The sequence below is a fragment of the Salvia hispanica genome, chromosome 1 (assembly GCF_029641045.1).
Source record: "Salvia hispanica isolate PSC_SH4W2 chromosome 1, Shi_PSC_v1, whole genome shotgun sequence".
NCBI lineage: Eukaryota > Viridiplantae > Streptophyta > Magnoliopsida > Lamiales > Lamiaceae > Salvia > Salvia hispanica.
This window is the reverse complement of record NC_142692.1, coordinates 36923572-36948169: the sequence shown is the minus strand read 5'-3', so window position 1 is coordinate 36948169 and position 24598 is coordinate 36923572. Positions and strand designations below refer to the sequence as shown.

The 24598-nt window shown below is 33.7% G+C and overlaps 4 protein-coding genes across 4 annotated transcripts; all 4 read left to right on the top strand.

Annotated features, from left to right (window-relative positions):
• The first annotated feature begins 2138 nt into the window (after positions 1-2138).
• LOC125217957 (uncharacterized) lies at positions 2139-4496 on the top strand. The gene is made up of 6 exons (XM_048119538.2): positions 2139-2258; positions 2364-2552; positions 2753-3028; positions 3104-3265; positions 3867-3950; positions 4308-4496. Exons 1-6 carry the CDS (start codon positions 2226-2228, stop codon positions 4413-4415), a joined length of 852 nt encoding a protein of 283 aa, XP_047975495.1. The 5' UTR covers positions 2139-2225; the 3' UTR covers positions 4416-4496.
• Positions 4497-8807: 4311 nt separating this feature from the next.
• On the top strand, positions 8808-11610 carry LOC125218470 (uncharacterized). Its single transcript, XM_048120141.2, has 6 exons — positions 8808-8943; positions 9014-9199; positions 9856-10170; positions 10507-10668; positions 11083-11166; positions 11240-11610. The coding sequence occupies exons 1-6, from the start codon at positions 8914-8916 to the stop codon at positions 11345-11347; spliced, it is 885 nt and encodes a 294-aa protein (XP_047976098.1). The 5' UTR covers positions 8808-8913; the 3' UTR covers positions 11348-11610.
• A 2968-nt stretch (positions 11611-14578) lies between these two features.
• Positions 14579-17083, top strand: LOC125219364 (Phenazine biosynthesis PhzC/PhzF protein). The gene is made up of 6 exons (XM_048121329.2): positions 14579-14713; positions 14787-14972; positions 15579-15893; positions 16090-16251; positions 16605-16688; positions 16773-17083. Exons 1-6 carry the CDS (start codon positions 14684-14686, stop codon positions 16878-16880), a joined length of 885 nt encoding a protein of 294 aa, XP_047977286.1. The 5' UTR covers positions 14579-14683; the 3' UTR covers positions 16881-17083.
• A 781-nt stretch (positions 17084-17864) lies between these two features.
• Positions 17865-19675, top strand: LOC125223308 (small nuclear ribonucleoprotein SmD1a). The gene is made up of 4 exons (XM_048126390.2): positions 17865-17995; positions 18084-18160; positions 19178-19369; positions 19461-19675. Exons 1-4 carry the CDS (start codon positions 17982-17984, stop codon positions 19520-19522), a joined length of 345 nt encoding a protein of 114 aa, XP_047982347.1. The 5' UTR covers positions 17865-17981; the 3' UTR covers positions 19523-19675.
• Positions 19676-24598: the final 4923 nt, after the last annotated feature.

Sequence of the window (24598 nt, the reverse complement as noted above, 5' to 3'; positions counted from 1 at the left end):
TTAAAACATTTATTCTTTCACAGTAAAATTCTGTTAAACTTTCTTCCTTTTTGAGATGATAATCGAGTGTCTTGTTTGCGATATATTCGAGAACAATACACTTAAAATCATCTTCGTCGCAATAGCCAAACACTTTATATAGTCACAATCACTCTCTAGAACTATTTCCGTTTCTTTTATGAAGTCATTATCTTTGTTAATACCACTCATTACCATGCGGTAGAAGTATTAGTTTAGTAAGGTCTCTCTTATTCCCCGAAAGCATATCATAACGGCACTTCAAAATCGAGACCATTTAAGAATCGAAGCCTTATTTCTCATACAATATTGACCCTGAGATTTTGATTATACATGACATTTATCTCGGGTTTGGATTCCATAATAAAAATCATTACTAATTTGAATATCTTTCCAAAAATATATGGAGTACGATTTCTCATTGCAGAAATTGCACTACTCCTCACATCATGATGTCACGTTAGAATTCCAACTGGGATATTAAAATTCAAATTAAAAAAAATTAAAACAATTGAATAACAAATGGATTGGGAACTTCCACCGAAATTGGGTGAGAAAAGTGCGAAAAAGAAATGTGTGCCAACACTAATAGAATGGAGTGAGTACTAAATTAAACAATATCACTTGTACTTAGTTCTCTCTTCCATCTCGTGTCTCGTTTTCTCTCATCCGCTAATTCTTTCTTATGATAAATTACTACTATGTTTCAACATATAGAATTATTTAATTTAGTAGCAGTATAATAAGATTGTGTTATAGTGTTGATAATATGATGTTTGACATAGATACATAAAAGTCATTAACTAAGGCATGTCCAATTTTATATATTCTAATATTTTCATTAGATGGTGAATTAAATAAAGTGTTTTATTTAAGTAGGTATATTTTATCATTCACTCCCTTCCCTCCATTCTAATCTAGTGGACTTGTAAATAAAAGTCATTAATTAAGTCGTGTCTAATTTTCTATATTCTAATATTTTCATTAGATGGTGAATTAAATCAAGTGTTTTATTTAAGTAGGTATATTTTATCATTCACTCTCTCTATTCTAATCCAGTGGACTTGTATTTTTTTTGGGTATGTTAGACCACCTCCAACCATACATCAAATCTTATTTATGATATAAAAGAGTTCTGCAACCATACACCGTACCCAACCCCATTTTTGAGATTTTTCATGAAACAACACCAAATTTAAAGTAAACACCAAAATTGAATATCTATTGCAAAAAAAGTTTTAAAAATTGCATAATAGTCCTTACTATTATTTTGAAGCACTTGAATTAGACGGCTAATTTGTTTACTAGATTGTAATTTGCACACATTGAGTAGAGAATTTAGAGATATGCTAGCGTTGTACTAGTGTATTTTATTTTTAAAGTTGTAAATTTTTTTTATTATAAAGTATATTTAATACATAAATATATTAATAAGAAAATTTTGGATAATTATTTAATTTACATAAATTAATGATATAATATTGTAGAACTAATATGTAATATAAATAAATAGGTATAATTGAAAAGGTATAAAAAGTAGTAGTATATAAATACGGAATATACTTTCGGGTTTGAGTTTGAAGTAAATAATTGGAGTAAAAGTACATTTTGGTGTGACCCATACTAAAAAATGAGTTTGGGTTTGGTGTAAATGGTTGGAGATGGCCTTAGTCGTTTCACATTTTACTAAAATCAAACCCTCTTAATTTTTGTTATGTTACTTGCTTATTCTCTCTCTCTTTAATTATTTATTTTATTTTATTTGCTTCTACTTTATTATTTATTTGTTTTATATCTATTCTACTTGTAAACATTAATTTCCAAATCCAAAAATAAGTATCTTTCAAGAATGAGTATCTATCATACAGTTTGCCAAATAAATGTGTATTGTTTTGGGATGAGTATATCATTTGCCAAAACTATAATTGTCACATTTTAAAAATGGTGTGAAAATTGCAAACTAGAGTAATATGTACATTATCTCCATGTATAGCAAGCCTTACGTATTTAATTAATTAAGAACAAAATAGGATTACATTATGTGGTAGGCGATTTAATATATGCGTGAAGATGTGAATTTCTCATTAAAAGTAGTAATAAAGTAGGATTATATTTTGTGGTGTATATGTGATTTCATATTTACGCGAAGATGTGAATTTCTTATTTAAAGGTTGGTTGTTCACACTTCATACCATTCTCAAACGATCATGGCCAAGAAATCTATGTTCAGATACTGCTTGGTATTTAAATTTTAAACAATAGTCGTGAATACAGTTTTGCTTATATATTCATGCGTTAATATTTGAAACTATACTTTTATTTTAATTGATGAATATATAAAACAGGTGGATGCATTTACCGATTCGGCATTCAAGGGTAACCCTGCAGCAGTGTGTCTGCTGGAGGAGGAAAGAGACGAAGCGTGGATGCTCGCGGTGGCGCGTGAGCTCAACGCTCCCGTCACTTGCTATTTGACTCGGATGCCCCACGGCAGCAACGAGTTCCGCCTCCGCTGGTTTACAACGGTCAGGGAGGTGTGTGTTATATTTATATTGTGTATTAAACCCGTCCCCTTTATAAGTTCATATTTTTAAGCGACGAATTAATAGAGTACTGGATTTTTATATTAGATGTCACTTTTTCTTTTCTCTGACTTAGATGAAGTCGTTTACTTTAAGAGATAAGATGTCCTGATAAAAATAATCCAAACTAATCGACGCTCGTGTATTGGCAGGTAAAATTGTGCGGGCATGGAACATTAGCCGCGTCTCACTTTGTGTTCGAACAAGATCCAGCCAACTCCGACACCATCCGCTTCTCGACCATGTCTGGAATTTTGACGTCGAAACGAATTCCTCAAAACGCCTCAAACTTCCTTATTGAGCTGGATTTCCCATCCATCCCTATGGCTGAATGTGAAGAAGAATATACTCCCTCTATTTTGAAGAGCTTGAACGTTACTTCCGTCAATCAAATCTACAAGACAACTACTTTTGAAGCTTTTCTCATCGTATAAAAATTTCGAGATTCAAATCAAAATTTATAATTAATTATGTACAAATAAATTAATATGAAAATGGCATAGGTTGTGGTGGGATCAAGTGAGGAGGTTGTTGAAGTGGTTCCTGATTTCGACGAGATACGGAAATTGCCTTGCCAAGGATTAATCCTTACCGGAGTCGCACCGACCGCCTCACGGTTCGACTTTTTCACACGACTTTTCGCTCCAGTAACGGGGGTTGATGAGGTAATTTCATTTGCTGACTCCTTTCGTACCATAGAAATAGGTCATAGTATTTCATTTTTAGTCCAACCAATGCAAATAGTCCATATTCATTTATAGTAACTTTTTTCTACTTTATCATTTATGGACCTCACAATCCATTACACAAATTCAACTATTTTTTCTCCTTCTCTCTTACTTTACCAATTACACATTAAAACTCGTATTAAATTCAAATGACCTATTTCTATGGGACAGTATAATTTATTCAACCAAAATAAAGTTGGATCGAATTGGAAATGCTAATGAAAATTTATATACTCCTGGTAGTACCTAATATTTTCAAGACAGTGTGTCTAGCTAGACCACTAAATTTTAGTCATCTATCATCTATATGCGTATTTATAATCTTGTTGGGCTTGCTTCCTAAATTTATTTAGTTTGTACCAAAAATGGATGGATTCTGTCAAATTCATTTATTTATATTAAATAAGTTCAAACTCAAAAAGAATTTGGGAGGATCATTCTTTAAGGGTTTAATTCGTTTAATTTCTAAAAATTCATGTGTTTGATTTTGATGCATCATATTGAGTTGTTGATTAGATGTGTTAATCGTATTGTATAGGATCACGTGTGTGGAAGCGCTCATTGCGCCTTAGTCAACTACTGGAGCACGCAGCTTGGAAAGCATGATTTCGTGGCGTATCAAGTAAGTTGACATTAGTATACATAGTCATTTAAATCACAATGTTTAGTCAAATTCAAATCACTATCGTAAAATTTGAAGATATTCAATTTTCTGATATTCAAAACGACATAAATACATCAAAAGAAATACTTAAGTTCCTCTTTTTTTCTTTTCTTATTTTCATGAAACATAGTTGTTTGAGAATTCCAAAAAATATCATTTTGTACATGGACGTGAGTTATGTGACAATTGAAAAAGAAATTAAAACCTATTAATTTTTTAATTTTATTGGACATGTCGAAATTTGACCAAATTACATACTCCTCACATCTTTAATTTTCAAGAAGAGTAATTTAAATGACCATTATCTTTATTTAGGCATCACAAAGAAGTGGAGTTTTAAACATACACCACGACCAAAAGAATAAGAGGGTGTTACTTCGTGGGGATGCTGTCACGATTATGGAAGGCTCTCTTTTAGTTTAAAGCACACTATGATAAATATTTATATATTGCTTGATTTGTGCAATGTGACTTCTTAATAAAAACATTCCATAATGTGAGATATATTACTACTCCCTCTGTCCCCGATTAAGAGTTACACTTTTCCATTTCGGTCTGTCCCCAATTAAGAGTCACACTTTACTAACTCAATTCACTCATATTTTATTATAAATTCAATATAAAAAAATGGGTCATACATTCCACTAATTTTTTCAACCAACTTTTCTTTACATTTCTTAAAACTCGCACCCGGTCAAGGTGTGACTCTTAATTGGGGACCGAGAGAATAATATATTTCGATGGCTTGCATTTAAGAGTGATTTTTATTTGTTGATAGTATATCCTTGCCTAGTACTCAATATACAAATCGATATTAAATATTATGGGCTATATATGAATATTAAATATTATGGGCTATATAAAGGCAATTAATGAAGTTGCTAGATTTCTACTAGTATTTGCTAGAGAGCTGGGTGATTGAAACAAACTAGTGTTAGCACCTATGCTATGCATGGGATAAAAAAATTTCAAATAATGAAAATATATTTACAGTTAAATAGATCAAAAGAAAGGATATAGGAAAAATAATAATATAAAAATATATTTCTTTCAAGAATATGAATTAATTAAAAATAATATTAATAAAATTATAAGCAATTAAAAACATTATAAACAACAACAAACAAACATTGGTAATGCTTTTAAGCCATCATAATGAAACAATTCATATTCAGCATGCTATTGCATTATACAATTTTAGTATCAATTATAAGTATAGTAATATAAAATAAAACAAAAAAATAAAAAAGGACGTCCGTGAATTAAATAGGATAAGATATACAAATAAAGAAAAAGGTATTCCTAAATACAAAAGAAAATAAGAAAATTATTTGAATGAATAAATAGTTCATGATTTAATTCGATCAACAAATATTAGTACATAAAATTGATATATAAAAGTAAGACCCACATTCCACAAACATCTTCCACCCACTTTCCACTACATATACGTATTAAGTGATACTCCATCCGTCCCACAAGAATATGCACTCTTTATTTTTTAGCCCGTTCCACAAGAATACGCACTTTCTAATTTCGATAACTTTTTTCTCTCTAATGGGGTGGGACCTATTCCCACTAACAATATTTTAATTACTTTTCCTTTCTACATTTCTAACTTTACAATTTTTCCATTAAAACCCGTATCAAACTCAAAGTGCATATTCTTTGTTGACGGGAGAGTAACATTTAATCACTTAAAATTTATACTACTCTTTATATTAGAAAAAGTCATACAAACTTTATAAGTTAAATTTAATTTTAAATATTTTTAATTTAATCCAATTCCATATTAGATTTAATTTTAATTATTTAATAATTCCATATAATTTCATAATTTATTCTATAAAGTTAGTAATATTATTTAATTAATTGGAGACATTAATTTGATTTCGATTTTCATCATCGTTATTAATTCGGCTAAAGAATACAAATTGTAAACAATTTAAAAAATATATAATTATATACACTTTATAAAAAAATAAGAATGATACTCTAGTCGCAATCTAAACAAAAAGATTTCCATTTCGAAATAAAATTTAATGCATTTGTAATTTGTGAGAAGAAACAAAAAATAATTGAATGAAAAAGACGGTAGTAAAACGGTAATATTTGCGGAAGTAGAAATTTATTTTTATTTTTATTCCAATTTTATTCAACTTTTTTTAATTAAAAAAAATAAAGCAAAATGACAACAAACACAATACCCACCAGCAATCTAATCTACGGTAAGACTCACACCTCCCAAAAGCATAAAGAAAGAGATGAACATATACATGAAGTTGCATTCATAAAGCTATTTGCCCGCACTCATATGAAAAGAAAGTCGGAGGAGTAAGTAATATTTTCTTTTATTTTGTAGATTTTTTCTTAAATACTTACTATGATACTTGCGGCAAATAGTTACGTTGTTGTTTAAGGAATTAATACCATTTCATAAATGAAAATCTAAATTCTCAGTTTCATTTAAGTGATGCTAAATATAAATATTAACGACATTCCTTAAGAAAATTATAAATGAAAATTATAAAATATTTTGATTATATTTTTAGATCTATATTTTTTATAAAATTAAACTATTAATAAATTATTAAAACATCAAGTAACTTAGCCGCTGTCTTTAAATAATTTTGATGGAAATAATAAGTAAAATAAATCAATAACAATAATGTCTAGTTAGAATTTATGGGAGAAGATAAGAATGTACTACTTCGTAAAAATATTTGAATATTAATTACTATAACTATTAATTTATTATTAATATTGTTATGGATATTTATTAAAATAACCTTGTTAGTTTCAGTATCATTTAGCCAACAAAAATCCACTCCAAATAAATTGAGTCGACACAATTAATTTAAGAATAGTATTCTTAATACGTTACGTGTGAATATAATATGTAGTAGTAATTTTTTTTAATTATTATACTTTTGTTAACACTTTCATATGTGTTTAATTTTATTTGTTGTTCTACACAAAGAGTAAGATTACGGACATATATTATTTTGCCATTATCTTATTCGATGAATTCCATCACCCAAATACTATCGTTTTGTGCAATTAATTTTTTGAATATTTCTTAAAGTATATAATATGCAAGTTTAGTATTTTTTTTCTCTAAAATTGTACAGTAAAACATACTAAAAAGCTCATAAAACTCAAACAAATATTAAAAGTCAAAATTAGAGCCCAAGTTTGAAGATATAACAATAGAGTTGAACGTGTAAATTAAAGCCGTACTTAATTAAAAAGGATACCAATTACTTACCTAGCATGAATATAAAATTATATACAAACTATTATATAAAATATATTAAAGTACATCATAAACTTATACACATTAAAACCCTAAATATTTCTCTAAGCCTACACGCCCCCCCATTTCCCTCACATCAAACCTACAGAGGAGGCGCTACCATTTCCCTCTCTCTATTTCTCTCCTCATCGGTGCAGCTACGCGCCACCATTTCCTTCTCTCTTTCTCTTCCTCATCGGTGCTGCTATGACCACCGTTCCATCCGCCTCGCAGCTCCACCGCCCTGCTTCAACGGCGCCATGGAGTTCTTCATGTGTCTGAAATCTGAACAGTGTTCCGGTTGGTGCACCTGTCCTCCGACGGCCGGCGATGAGACAGTGGCCTCGAACTGGCTTTGAACAGGACATAAACTGGGGAACAGAGATGGCTATTGTACAATTTTTTAGGATGTTGTGTGATTCTCTCTATTTATAAGGTGAAGCCATTTTATCTGGACCAATTTTTATTCAATAATATATGCCTTTGCTTTGCCCAATAAATTGCTTTCCCACAAAAAATGTGCCACATGCGCATCCAAAAAACTGTCCCCTTTATATATTGATAGATTAAAAACTTCCATGTTAAATGCATGTTAGAATAATTCAAACTATTTGACTAACAGAGGATGACAACAACAAATTGAAGACTTAATTGCATGTTGAAATAATACAAATTATTTGACTGAACAAAAAAAGGATGACAAGTACTAATTGAAAACTTAATTACATGCTACAAATTATTTGACATCATAATCGTTGATGTAATTTCACTTGGTAAACTAATAAAAAATCAATTTGGCTTGAGCCTTTTTTTTTATTTTGTTAAAATTCAATTAGTTCGATTGATTAATTTATTTTCAAAAATATAATCTGACTAATATTGTTTAATTTTAATGACCAAAATATCAGTATATTATTGTATTTTTGTCAAATACTCAAATTGGAAACACTCATCTTAATGCTAATAAACATGGGGTACTATTTTTTCAAGTGGACATCAACATTTCAACAAATATCTTATTGGTTTCATAATAAACTAATAAGTACATATAGTACTTACAAGTTACAACAAATACAACATTAAATCTCAAAATCAAAAAATATAAACAAATTTTGTCAACACTTATTATTCTTTAACATTAAGATTTCGAATCAGACTTAAGTGTGGTTCAAACCAATTTAAATTTGAAAAAATGAATCCTAGCCAATAAAAACTCGAATTCGAAAATCCATATTTTTAATAATTAAATAACTGAGCCTATTAAATTCTCCAATAATATAGAAATAATTGCGCAAAAGGTTCCGAAAATGGGAATAAGAGTATGAGTATATTTTAAAGATAATTTATAAATCAAATACCTAATCCGAAAATGGGAATAAAATTTAATACTACTAGTAGTATTTTTATTTGATACGATACTAATTATTCAAGCTATTTTACTCACTCCAATTTACTACTACTATCATTCTAATCAAAATTATTTCTCGTTTTACTCACTAAATTTTCTTGAGATCGTGACAAATCAGAGTGAGATATTTTAATAAGCTTGAATTCTGACTATAAATTGTTGGCAACTAAAATGTTAAACTGAAGTAAACTAGATAACTCCTTCCTCAAAGTTTGACCATGGCGAAGAAACCAGTCAAATACTGCGTGGTAACTGCCTAATCTCCATTTCTGCCATCAACACACATTCTATTCGAAACTGATCGGTGCTTCAAAACAGGTTGACGCATTCACTGATTCCGCATTCAAGGGTAATCCGGCAGCGGTGTGCCTGCTGGAGGAGGAGAGAGATGAGGAGTGGCTGCGAGCGGTGGCGCGTGAGTTCAACCTCTCCGAGACCTGCTACTTGACTCGCCTCCCTGACTCTGCGGCTTTCCGCCTCCGCTGGTTCACCCCTGCCGCTGAGGTTCAATCTGTTTATATTAATTCAATTATTCATCCTGTTTTTTAGAACATATGTCCAGATTGATCTGCCGATTCATGATTTTAATGGTTTTGAAGCAGTGTTGATTCTGTAATTGCCGATTTATATGTTGTGGATGAGTGCATTTTGTGATGTAATTGTGTCAATTGATCTTGAGATTGGTTGAATTAGTAACCCTAGCTGAAATTATGATTGAGCTGGTGATGAGATTATGCTGAGTATCTATTCATTGCAAGCTTATTCGTATAATCTCTCGTTCTGAAGAGTTTTTGATTTGGTTCTAAATGAGTTGAGTATTGTTCCAAGCCGATTTCTCTTCCCCAACGCGATTATTGCTCCATAAGCCGGTGATGAGATTACATCGATAATTCAGTGCTAGCTTCTTCATATAATGTTCTTAATTTTGGTGCTAAATGAGCCAGTGACAATAGATTGTTGTTAATGTACACACACTTTTTAGCACCAATAGTGTTTCATTTTACCTCAACTGATGATATGTATGTATGCCCTGGAAGAAGTCAGTGATGACTACTGAAACGGATATCGGCACTCTTTTGTGTTTGTAGAATGTTAGATATTGTTTGATTAAAAATGGAGTAACAAGAACTGACTGTCAAGTAGTAACTGCTTGTTTGCAGGTGAAACTTTGTGGACATGCTACTTTGGCCGCGTCTCACTTTCTCTTTTCAAACGACTTGGTGAACTCTGATACTATTGAGTTCTCGACCCTGTCTGGGACTCTGACAGCAAAAAGAGTGCCTGTCACCAAATTATCCGATTCATCCACACCGGAGAATGGTAATACGCCTAGCGGCTTCCTCATTGAACTGGATTTCCCAGTTGTCCCCATAGAGGAATATGATGCTGCTGCTGATATTTCAACTATTTGTAAAAGTATCAACGTTTCTTCTGTGGATGAGATCCACAAAACAACTACGGAAGATGATCTCTTTGTGCGTATTCCATTCCATCTCTATATCGGTATATATTGCTTTTGTTGCACTGAGCAGCCATTGCTTTGTAATGATGGAATGGAAAGAAGATAGGAATGAAATGACAATTTCTTTACATTTTCATTTCATTTCATTTCATTTCATTTCCTCCATTCCATCATACCAAGCAAATAAATAGAATGGAAGTAGGAATCACATTCCATTTCATCATACCAAGAAGGGCCTAAGAGATCTTTTATAGAAGCAATTTTCTTAAAATTACTCATATAATACTTGAAAATGTTCGAAAGGTGTGACTGAAAAGATTTATTTAGTTGCTACATTTGGTTTTGGCAGGTTGTGCTATCATCTGGCAAAGCAGTTGCAGACATAGAACCCAACTTTCATGAGATTAAAAAATGTCCTGGCTTGGGAATAATTGTAACAGGGCTTGCTCCCGCCGGCTCAGGATTTGATTTTATCAGTCGCTATTTCTCCCCTAAGCTCGAGATCGATGAGGTAATATGCTTAACTCATTGCAGACATCCTCATCTCAATCCTCCTAAGTTCATTTTTCCAAAACATGAGGACCCGCAGTTATCATCTCTTAAGAAGCTTTTTATCCCCCTCCACCTTTCATTATCAACCCTATTCCCACCATGATATGGAATTAACTTGAGCATGAAAATGTGGATATACAATCTCTTACTGCATCTTTTCAGTTGTTTTTCTCTAGCTTGTTGCTATTAATGAAACATTACTGCTTGCTTGTACTAGCTTGTGTTTATTCCATGAAACACGTCTCCGTTGATCTTATCAGACAGCTATTGAGTGCTGTAATTTTGTTTCTAAGATGATGAATCAGGAATAAACAGCACTATGATGCTTATGAATACGATAACATTCTTCGATTTTTTTTGTCCATTTTTACAGGATCCTGTAACTGGAAGCGTACATTGTGCCTTGGTGCCTTACTGGAGCAAGAAGCTGGGGAAATGCGATTTCGTTGCTTATCAAGTAAACATAAACTCTGTCTATAAACACACACACACGAACCGTCCACGAAACTAATGTGATGCTCTTGATTCAGGCATCACCAAGAAGTGGCATTCTAAATCTGCATCTCGATGAGAAGAATGAGAGGGTGTTGCTCCGGGGCAGAGCCACCACGGTGATGGAAGGATCTCTTCTGGTTTAAATCATAGTGACACCCAATAGGCTTCTTGGTCTGTGCTCTATGCTAGTATGTGTTAATAAATCGTTGCCTTGTATGTGTTAATAAATCGTTGCCTTGTATGTATGGTCACAACTCAAATCATCCCTCGGAGCAGACGAAAGGCAACGGTTGTGAATGCTCTTATATTTTTATGCTTCACTATATAGTCAATAATCAATATATATCTATATGTATCATGGGGCATGGGCTGTGAATAAAAATGAAGGCAATTAATTAAGTTGTTAGATTTCTGTTTTGTTGATGTTATCTCGAGCATCGGTAGGTGTATTTTCATGTTCAAGCTATTTAAAATTCAAACTTTTGAGCATCGTCGTCTTGTTTTTCAAAGCTTTAGACAAGATGATTCTCCATAGCCCCCAAAATAAGTATATAAAATTATTTCATCTACTATAATCGTAAATAAAATAATATCAAATAAAAATAAATAGAGACATAAAGTGATTTGTCGTCAAATGTGACTAAGTTATGTACTAGACCTTATGATAATATTATCGTGAATAGTGGGGTAAATGGAGGTAAAAGGGGTTGCTCGATTTTTTTCCATCTTGGCTAAAAAATTGTCTTTATAAAATATACATGAAAAGGTTGAAATTTTGTGAAATACGAGTATATTTTTGCACTCTTTCTTGGCAAAGGGAACACAACTTAATGAAGAACGACAGCATAAAAATTGAAGAACGGAACAAGAGAAAAAGACCAATCGAGAGGGGACATAAAACATGAGACAAGAATCATTGTTAAAATACTAAATTTTCATGTCTTAAAATAATATTTCCTTCATCTACGTACTATCATTAATTTTAATATGAATAACGTGAATTTTAATGTAAAATTAGTAAAATTGATATAAGTAAATAGAAAAAGTAATAGAATTTGTGAAATGCTATCTATTAGTACATGGAGAATATGATTTATCTTATTAAATAAAAATTGATTAATTTTTTTGTGAATGATCCAAATTGGAAAAAATAGGTCTATTAATTATGGACAGAGAAAATACAAATTTTATGTCTACCAGGAGGAGACAAAAACAAATTGAAAACCAATATGTTAAAATAATATTTACTTCAAATTATTAGTAATTAACAGAGGATGGCAAGAACAAATTGTAGACTAAATTACATTTGAAAATAATACTACTACAAATTACTATTTGACCAACAACAAAAGACACGAACAGTTACATGATACTAAAATAATCAAAATTCACATGCTACGATACTTCCTCATGTTAAAACAATACAAATCATTTGACTAGTTAACAAAGGAAGACAGTACTAATTGAAGACTTAAATTACATTTTAAATAATACAAGTTATTTTACATCATAATCGTTAATATAATTTTCACATGTTAGTACTACTTTTTAAAGAATTTAATCATCAATTGATTAATTGTTTTTCACAAAACATGATCTGACCAATATTGTTTAATTTAAATGACTCCATCATTCAATTATCTATGAATTAGATTTAAAAACTGAATGGAACATTTTAGCGTAGTAGACTATCCAACCCTATTTTGTCATATACACAAATTGACAACACATAACTTAATCATATGCTAGTGGAGCAGTTACTATTTTTTCAAGTGGACATCAACATTTCAACAGATGTCTTATTAATTTTATTCATATAAATATGTATGATTTGTCGCATTAGTAAAATATGGAGTATTAGATTAAATTCTGAATTCAAAGATTAAATTTTATTATAATCTTTATTTTAAAATCATTAGAGGGTAGAAAAGTTTACACACAAATAATCATAAAGTTTTAAATTAATTAAGTTATAGAATAATGCGAATTTAAAAATTAAACTCTATTAAACTAAATAGATTGTATTTCAGAATCATGGTATAGAGATATTTTTTTTCAATTATTCTCAAAGGTGAGATAAGAAAACAATAATATAGGAAAATATAAACAAAAATGTTTGTCGCCGTTGCCGGCGATCGAACCCGGGTCACCCGCATGACAAGCGGGAATACTTATGAGAGTCATATTATTTTTGTTTTCTTGTTTCAAGGTATTTTATGAGAGTCTAACATCAGATAATAATAAATTGCTGCTAGTATTATATTTAAAGATAACATTTTAATAAAAATAATATTAAAGAAGAATTTATATGTACATAAAAAATATTTGGAATTAAAAAAAATAATCACTACAGAACTAAAAATCCGAATAATTTTTTTTTAAATGATTCTCAATATCAGAATCATACTGTATTTATTTAATTCCTATTTAGCTACTCGAATTATGTACTATTATACTAGGAATATATTTTACTCGGTCCTACTTATGCTTCTATTCAAAGTTATTAGTAGTACTTGTTTCACGATTATTATGAAGTTTTTTTTCCTGCATTAGTTTATAAAATGCGAGTCAAATAAGTTTACGGGGAGTGATCAATTGCTAATTCTGTATCATTGAATTGCTAACTATAACTAATTTAAGGCTATAGGATTTTAGAAAATGTGTGGTTTACAATTTGCCATGTGTAATTTTTGTTTTTATTAATAAAATCGAAAAAGATAAAAAAAAACTTCAAATTAGGGTTTTGGATGAAAATGTCAATATAGTGTTCCGAAAATATCAACACAATGCTTTAAGAATGTCAACACATTGCTTATATTGACATTCTACATGTATTATATTGACATATTTTATATAGTATGTTGACATTTCTGCTTGTACGAAAAAAAACAAAAAATTTCGATTTTTTTTCAAATTTTGACGTCGGAACATATGCATGTATGATATCGTTAGAATCCTTATGAAATCATCTTTAATTTGATATATGTTATATGAATTTAAAGTTTTGGGATTTCTTTTAAAAGTTAGTTATAACTAAACATGTAGTTAATTGACATTAATACCCCTATTGATATTTTTTGGAATTAATCCTATGGCCTTGTTGACGTTTTTCGTTGATCGTATTGACATTTAAGAATTAATGATCTAAGCCTTTAATTTGAATATCTAATGACTATTATTTGTAGTTAGCAATTAAGTTATGAGTTAGCAATATAACCCTTCCAATAAGTTTATAGTATAAATAATGTCTTATTTTTTAATAATATTAATTTGATAATCAAATAGAAGTGGAATGAATATTAAAATGAGTCTGTTATGGAAAATGAGACTTCTATTGCCTTATTTTTACTAAAATAAAGCAACCAAAAAAATAAGCTTGAATTCCTGTCTATAAATTGATGGTAAGTGGCAACTGTAACTCTTCATAGGCATTTAACTTCCTTGAAAGTTGGAGCTAACTCCTTCCTCAAAGTTTGACCATGGCGAAGAAACCAGTCAAATACAGCGTGGTAACTGCCGAATCTCCATTTCTGCTATCAACAATGCGTGCGAAAATCGAAACTAATCGGTGCTTCAAAACAGGTTGACGCATTCACCGATTCAGCATTCAAGGGCAATCCCGCGGCGGTGTGCCTGCTGGAGGAGGAGAGAGACGAGGACTGGCTGCAATCGGTGGCGCGTGAGTTCAACCTCTCCGAGACCTGCTACTTGACTCGCCTCCCTGACTCTGCGGCTTTCCGCCTCCGCTGGTTCACCCCTGCCGCTGAGGTTCAATCTGTTTATGTTAATTCAATTATTCCTCCTGTTTTTAGCGTATACTGCCCGATTTATTTCTGATTATAATCCTTTTCCGAGCAATGCCGAGGTGTTGATTTTGTAATTGTTAACCAGTGTATCTAGCTTGATTGTGATGTAATTATGCCAATTGATATTGAGAATTGGTTGAATACTTGAATTAACAACCCTAGGTGAATATATGATTCCTGCACCATAACCTGGTGATGAGATTGTGCTAGCTTATTCATACAATCACTCCTCTTATTGAATTGGTTATGAATGAGTTGAGTATTGCTTTATAAGCTGGTGATGAGATTACATTCAGTGCTAGCTTATTCATATGATCTCTGAGAGTACCCTGAGATGTTCTTAATTTGGTTCTCAATCAGACAATACATTGTTGTTTATGTTCCAACTTCTAACACTTATAAGCACCGATAGAGTTTCAAGTGATGGTATATATGATCTGGAAGATGTCAGCGATGACTATTGGCATTCAGATATCAGCACGCTTTTGTTTTGTGTTGAATGGTAGAATGTTTGATTATAAACGGAGTAGCAAGAAGGGACTGTCAAGTACTAACTGTTTATATGCAGGTGAAACTTTGTGGACATGCTACTTTGGCTGCGTCTCACTTTCTCTTTTCAAATGACTTGGTGAACTCTGATACTATTGAGTTCTCGACCCTGTCTGGGACTCTGACAGCAAAAAGAGTGCCTGTCACCAAATTATCCGATTCATCCACAACGGAGAATGGCAATACGCCAAGCGGCTTCCTCATTGAACTGGATTTCCCAGTTGTCCCCATAGAGGAATACGATGCTGGAGATGAGATTTCAACTATCTGCAACAGCATTAATGTTGCTTCTGTGGATGAGATCTACAAAACAACTACAATGGACGATCTCATTGTGCGTATTCATTTCATTTCTATATTGGTATATTGTTTTTGTTGCACTAAGCAGTCATTGCTTATGTTACTGATCTATAAGAGGTTCTGTTATGGAAGTGAATTTCTTAAAATTACTCAATCAATACTTGAAAATGTCCAAAGGTGTGACTGAAAAGATTGATTTAGTTACCTCATATGGTTTTGGGTTTTGGCAGGTTGTTCTACCATCTGGCAAAGCAGTTGCAGACATAGAACCAAATATTCCTGAGATTAAAAAATGTCCTGGCAGGGGAATAATTGTAACTGGGCTTGCTCCCGCTGGCTCAGGATTTGATTTTTGCAGTCGCTTTTTCTGCCCCAAGCTCGAGGTGGATGAGGTAATAAGCTTAACTCATTTCAAAATTGAATGATCTCTTAAGAAACTCAGTGGCTTAATGGAACGAAAGTGAGCATCAAAACGTGGAATTGTAGCATCTTATTAATGATATACTCCTTCTTACTTTATCTTTTGAGTAGTTTATCTCCATCTTGTTGATATTAATGAAACATTACTGCTTAGTTATTACTACTAGCTTGTATCTGTTCCATGACATTAGTTCTCCCACACTCCCTTTGATCTTATTGACAGTTATTAAGTCCTGCAATTTTCGTGTCAACAATGAGAGATCGGGAATAAACAGCATCATGATGCTTACGATAACATTTTGATTTTTTTGGTCCATTTTTACAGGATCCTGTATGTGGAAGCGCACATTGTGCCTTGGTGCCCTACTGGAACAAGAGACTGGGGAAACGCGATTTCGTTGCTTATCAAGTAAACATAAACTCTCTGTCTCTAAACACACACACTCACATAAAACACACTCTCCACCAAACTAATGTGATGGTCTTGATTCAGGCATCACCAAGAAGTGGCATTCTAAATGTGCATCTTGACGAGAAGAATGAGAGGGTGTTGCTCCAGGGCAGAGCCGTCACGGTGATGGAAGGATCTCTTTTGGTTTAAATCAGAGTTCCACCCAATAAGGCAATAAGCTTCTTGGTCTGTGCTCTATGTCAATTGTTGTGTGTAGATTGCTACATGCCAGTGTTGTTGTGTGTAGCGTGTTATAATTTCTGTTCAAGTCTTCCTGTGCAAAATTGTGGGTTCAAGAATAATTTGTATGTGTATCATCAGGAAGATTTAATAAAATTTGTTCGAGAATATAATACTTAGGCGATTCAGATTATTGATAGAGGCCTTTGCATAGTAATTTACGTGAAATTTAATTAAATTTGGGGATTGAAGAAAGGAAAAAAATAAGCTCGGTATGGACATAAGCTCCTTCGCCACTCCATATGTGTTCGCTTATATATCTCCAGAGGAAAAGATAAATTGGGAAAGTATATTTTTCATTACCTTCTCTAAACGGTAACTATACCTTCTCGAATACATCTTCCACGAGAGAATGAATTTTTATGAAGAAAAGATAAATATGATAATTATTTTTCTTTACCTCTCAATTTACCTATTTCCACGTAGTTTTATCACGCTTCTCAATATAGTTGTATGCAAGACGGGTTGTGCGGGATTGGGCAATATCATTGTCAATCCCACAAGTAGAGATATCAATTCAACCTGAAATTCATGGATTGATCCAAATAGGCTCATAATTTGATAGAATTAGAGTTGAAAATTTGTAGTCTAGGAATATTAGCAATTCGAATAGCCTGCAACACGATAGAATTAACCTGAAATTAATTAATTTTCATTATTTAGTTTAATAGCTCATTACTTTATAATAATTTCTTTAATTCACTAAACATAATTTTCTTAATTTCCGTACCAAAATAAAATAAAATGGATCACTCAAAAGCCTTAGATGAATAGTTAGGAAAGAATGCTCCCATGAAGAAAGCCCAATATGGTAGTGAAGGCCCATTTATCTAATAAGTTACTGAAAGCCCATTTATCCAATAAGAGGCCCAAATATTACTTTTCATTTTAGATCTGAAAGATTTTAGCATACGCGCCACTGCCGAAACCCTTCCCCTTCCCCTTCAGCAGAAGGCGCTCACTTATTTTTGAACAAAACCCTAAATCTCCGGCGACGTTTTACTCGCAACGATGAAGCTCGTCAGGTGAGCTTTTCTTACTTTTACTCAGCTAAGACGCTTTGATTTGTTTGTTTTATGGTTAATGTATGGCTTGCTGTTGTGATTTGAGCAGGTTTTTGATGAAATTGAACAACGAGACAGTGTCGATTGAGCTAAAAAATGGAACCGTTGTTCACGGCACAATCATCGGTTCGTCATTTCCTCTTTGCCTTTTTTTCTATTTTCGGTTCATCATTTCCAGATTTCCTGCAACTAAATTTTTTATTCCGCGGTACTAGATAACTAGATATAGCTGGTATCTTTCTTTTTCTAGCTGTTGATATGTTGTAGGTAGATAATTTATTCTAGAATTAGGGCGAAATGATACTATTTAGGCGTTCAGCATTTCATTAGAATTTGGGCGAAATGATACTATTTAGGCGTTCAGCATTTCATTAGAATTTGGGTGAAATGATACTATTTAGGCGTTCAGCATTTCATTAGAATTTGGGCGAAATGATACTATTTAGGCGTTCAGCATTTCATTAGAATTTGGGTGAAATGATACTATTTAGGCGTTCAGCATTTCATTAGAATTTGGGCGAAATGATATTAGGTTTGTGTGTCAAGATGTTAAGAATGAATTTATAGGTTTTATATGTAAGATTTATGGTGATTTATGTTTCTGGCTTGCTGAAAGGCAAAATTGCTAGAATGTGGTTATAGACTTATAGCTATCCTAGGAACTTTGAAGTCAGTACTTGGTGTCTGAGTCATGGCTTGATTTATCTAACTAAATTGTGTTTAGTACTATAGTGTGTTTACTGAATAGAAATTAATACTGAAAAATTGGACAGAAGGAAAAAACACACATGGCTTATCACAATAACAGAGCGTTTCCCTTAGGCTCTACTTTCTTTCTTGCATTCTTGTTATGCTTTTAATGTATTTCCTTAGTTTTAAATTAATTAAACGACTCATGTTTTATGTGCAAATTTCTTGAGTTTCCGGCATGAAAAGTGCTGCTCCACCTTCTAACCTTAGTCACATCTCTATATCGTCTTTTTATGCATGCATTACTGAACTTCTTCAGTAGTCGTATTGAGAATCTGTGATGCATTTTCTATGAAGCAAGACATTTATCAGTATAAGTTTAGTCTGCACTGTGATAGAAGAATGATTTTTCTCCATAATACAATTTTGCTCAACAATGTTTCCTTTTTATAGGTGTTGATATCAGTATGAATACTCACTTAAAGACAGTAAAGCTTACTTTGAAGGGAAAGAATCCTGTGACTATGGATCACCTGAGTGTGAGGGGTAATAATATTCGCTATTACATCCTTCCCGATAGCTTGAATCTCGAGACGTTGCTTGTGGAAGAGACACCTCGGGTGAAGCCCAAGAAGCCCACTGCAGGTATGAAACTACCCATTGAAGCCCTCTCTGCAGTTGTAGTTTGTCTTTTATTCTAACAATGTATTCAATCTTCTATATTTTGTGATTTCAGGAAGAGCTGTTGGACGTGGCAGAGGCCGTGGCCGTGGGCGCGGGCGTGGCAGAGGCCGCTAAGTATTATTCCCATCATCTAAATTTATTGCTGGCCTTTTGTTATGTAAACATCTGTATTAAGAACTGAACTAGCTAAATGACTTGAATATGATCGGCGCGTTGTTTACTGGTAAAGATCATTTCAATATTAATGACCTTTGGCTTAATTGATCATTTATGTCTTCCTCTTTTTCATGATTTTGATCTCTACCCTATCCTTATCATAATTTATGCATCTATTGCCTTCTTTGTTTCTCCTATGATATGGGGATAACATATGCTACTCTATTCTGCACTGATTATTTGTTCTGGTTGACAAATTATAATGATAAGTATCTTGCTCTTTAATTGGTAGTAGTATTTATATGAGGATTAGGATGATGATGATGATGATTTTGAGGGAGGTGTGAAGTAGGTGAGCTGTAAGATGTGTACAATGAATTGGTTGTATGTGTAAAGTCAATCTTATGATGATATTCTTGTTTGGTGAAGAGTTCCCATCTCTCTTTGTTTGGGATTTTATGTTTGTTTTTTGATTTCAAAATTGTGGGTGCCCATCCACCTTAATTGCTACTCCCTCCGTCCCAGAGAAGTTGGCACACTTTCCTTTTTAGTTTGTCCCAAGAAAGATGTCACATTTCCCTTTTTGGAAAAAGTTCTCTCTCATATGAATATAAAAATTATATTTTCTCTCTCCATTTAACACATAAAACAAAACCTCCTAAAATCCCGTGCCATCTTCAAAGTATGCTAACTTCTCTGGGACGGAGGGAGTACTATTTCACTATTTGTGCTATTGGATAAGGCCTACACTTTAGCCTTTTACATGAACAACTTGTATCTGATTTTATTGCTACATGAACTAGTAATAAAGACTAGTATAGTTTTTATTAATAGTCTCCACTAGTTTATTCACTGTGAATCAATTTCAAGTATTCCCTCCGTCCACGAATAAGAGTCCCGTTTTTCCATTTTGGTCCGTCCATGAATAAGAGTCCCAGTTCATAATTACCATAAAGGACAAAGAGACTCCACATTCCACTAACTCATTTCACTCACATATCATTTAAAACTGATATATACAAGTGAGACCCCTATTCCAATAACTTTCTTCCACTCATTTTTCTTAACATTTTTTAAAACCCGCGTCATTTAGAAATTAGACTCTTAATTGTGGACGGAGGGAGTATTCGTCAAAATTCGTTGAGAAATCGACTGTTTAGATCGTGTAGGTTCAAGTTACTAATTAAGTTGACTTTGGTAGTGAGATGTACAGTACAATGTTTTGGTTTTTACAACTGTTGACTAAATCACTAAAACTATATGAATACATTTGAAAAATTTATGTGAAAGCACAAAGGGTTATTACTCTCCAAATGAAAATTAAACTTCCCCAAAAGTATAAACCCTCAACATTAGTAGTACAGTACATTTTTATATTTACCTCTAGATTTGTAAAATTATTTGCAGGCCCAGTTGAAGAAAAATAACAAATAAAACTGCAGACACATTGTAGGACTTTTTTTCTCAATTCATAAACAAATTGGATCACATTTACCGCGAACTATCGGGCATGAATAATACTACTATGTACAAATCAAAATTGTTGATATTAATCTAAGATCTAACGAAGAAATCTTGAAGAACACACGCTAATCTACCGGAGTAAAGAGAGAGATCTTTTATTGAGATGAAGAGTATTTGTTATAAGTCTACTACTCACTTTGATCTTATCTAACTTGCTATAGTACAAAGCACATGACGAGTGAATGATGATTCAACTCGTCTGTTACAACCGAAGAGAGAAACTGCCTCTAACGGCTAGTTTTCTAACTAACAAAAACACCAAAGTATCCCCTGCATGCACCCTCATCACTAGCTTCCATGCACCCTACGACCATTGCTTATGTTCACCCATATGTCCAACAAAAATAATATACTAAACGAAAATAAACCGTATAGTGCAATCATGGACGGATCAAGCATTAAGCTACAAGGGGCAATACAGTGGCGGATCCAGGGTTTTCGGGAGGGGTTGACCACCCCCTCCATGCGACTGACATTTTATACATAAAATTTTCATGTTTGCTCCCTTCGTCTGCCCCTAACGTCACCTCATAGACAAAAAAATAGACATGTCCGCCCTTGCATTTTCGAATACTGGATCTGCCAATGCAACAGTTCCCTATGTATAATACATATATGTATTATTTGCTATAGAAATTTGATTTAATTTTTAACTAAGGGCATCCGCATCGCGGCTCGATGCTCGTCTCGACACGGCGATGCTGCATGCATCTCGTCCCGAAGAGACGAGCCAGCTCGTCGAGCGTCGTGCGCGGAAGAGGCCGGCGTCGAGCTGGCTCCCCACGCGCGCATGCCACGTGGCGCGCGCTGGCGGATGGGGTGACGCCCACTCGCCGGCCCGCGAGTGGGCGGCGAATTATGACGTCATAAATTTGTTTTTTAAAAAAAAAATTTGAAAATTCGAAAAAAAATAATAATAATTTTAAACGGTCAAATGACCGTTGCAACGGTCGAATTTTTCAATTGTTTTTATTTTCTTTTATTATTCTATAAATACTCCATTCCTCTTCCATTCTCCATTTAAACACAAACACTATACTCATCTATTCTTTTCTCTTCAATTGCTGAAAAAATATCCGGTGATGGAAACTCCAGCGGCGGGGGCTCCGACGGGTTCGACTTGAACTCGTTTGACGATTGGGCGACAACTTTTTCGGTACTCCCGGTTCGTCGGCGGGCACCCACGGCTCGACGACTCAGCCGGCGTACCAAACACCACATTTTGATGTGGATGCAGTGGCGGACGCACGATTTTAATATTGGGGGGTCCAAACTAACGTTAACAATTGTTGCATATTTTTAGTAACAATAACGCCATAAACAATCACGACATGAACAATACACATAATGTGAGATAAATAATTTGAAAATGAGCGATATATATTAAAGTACATACGATGACAGTGTTAACGCCGAAATAAATAAAGAATATAATTCTAAATAAAAAGCGTGACATTATAATTAAATTTACTAATATGATATAATTGCGTATAATGTAACTAAATAATTATTTTTATTCTTAAATTATAAAAATTACTACTTTTTGATGTTACAATAACAATATTTATTAAAAAAAAAAACTACTCTAAAATTATAGTAAAAAGTTACTAGTGTGAAAACATGAATGCATTAATCATTAGCTAATGAATTAATCAAGCTATAGAAAATAAAAACCATTAAATAATTAATGGATAAATGATTATTTAGCTAAATAGCTTGAAAATCCAAAAATCAACAATAAAAACGCCACCAGCTGAAATCGAACCTTCAACGTCCGTAGTGCTAGGCAAACTTCTCGACCACCTGGGCTACGGAATGTCATAGTAAATGCTTAATGAATATTGTATATATAGTAAATTCAGAAATGGGTGGGGGTTCCAAGGGTCCCTCATGCCCCTTGGTAGGTCCGCCTTTGTGTGGATGCATACTATCGTCCCTCCCCCCAGAGGTACAGGCAATCGCCGTGATTATCCCAAATTCCGGATAATTATACAGCTGAATGCACTTTGGAATACCGGCCGATAGGTGGAGGCTCCGCCAGGATCGGCATCTATGCCGAGGAGGAAGAGGGCGACCACGAGGTTGTGGGGGATGACACCTGTCATCCATACAACCAAAAGGAGACGTTGGCTGTGTACGACGCTTGGATCAGCGCCTCGTACGATCCTATCGTCGGGAATCAACAATCCCACTTGTGTTTCTGGAAAAAAGTCACCGAAGTTTACAACGCACGAAGGCCGAAGAAGACCTTTGCCCGCAACGTGAAGATGCTCTGCAGTCATTGGGACCGATGCGACAAAGATGTCAAAAAATTTTGCGCGATATACAGGGCAGAAGAGGCGAATTACCGGAGCCAGTGGAGCCGACATTCTGAGAGCGGCGTTGCGGGTCTTCAAAGGTGAGTTGGCGGTGTCGAGTCAGGCTCGAAACGCACGAAGCACACGGTGCGTGGCCACTACTCGTCTAGTGATGGCGGCGGAAGGCAATACCTCACAAGAGGGCACGCCAACCGATGATGCAGGGGGCTTTTTCGGTTCACGACGTCGGCCCCAAGGGACCAAGGCGGCGAAGGCGGCGTGAGCGAGGGGGAGAGGGAGGGGGAGGGGCCGCGGCGAATCAAGCCAGGCGGGCGAGGGCTCGGGCTCCGGCACGGGCACGGGCTCGAACACCCTAATGTCCATGTACCTGGTCGCCACGATGGCTGACACTTCAAAAATGAGTCATCCCCAATTTGAAGCCCATATAGACGAAATTGCGCATTTGAAAGCTCAACTTGGTATTCGGACTCGATCTAACTTAGGTGCACTGCCGACTTCGGGGGATGATTCGTCGGCGGAGTAGTTTTTATAATTTAATTTAGAGTATTTTAATTTTAATTTTTTTTAGGATTTAATTTATGTATTTTTAATTTTTTTTAAGATTTTAATTATGTATTTTTTATTTTTTAAGCCTTTAAATTGTACTCCTCCGTCCCCGAATACTTGACACAGTTTGCCATTTCGGTGCGTCCCCGAATACTTGACACAGTTCACTTTTTCCATTTTTGGTAGTGGACCCCATATTCCACTAACTCATTCCTACTCACATTTATTATAAAACTAATACTTTAAAAGTAGGACCCACATCCCACCAACTTTTTCAACACACTTCCAATTACATTTCTTAAAACCCGTGCCGGGTCAAACTGTGTCAAGTATTCGGGGACGGAGGGAGTAATTTTTATTTTATTTAATGAAGTGTGTTTTTATTAATTGAATTTGTTGGAAATAAAGATAAAAAATGAAATTGAATGAATAGTTATGGAATGAGATATGAATAGTTATGGAATGAGCGAAGAAATGAGACGATTTGTTAAGAGATAGGGATGCCTTTCCCTCAATTCTTAAAATTGATTATGTATATTTCTGAGACTTGTATAAATTCTTGATTCCGTCCCATGGAGGCAAGTGAAAAAATATGGTCCAGACAAAATTAAATTAATTTTTATCGGCCATAGTAAAGATCGTCGTG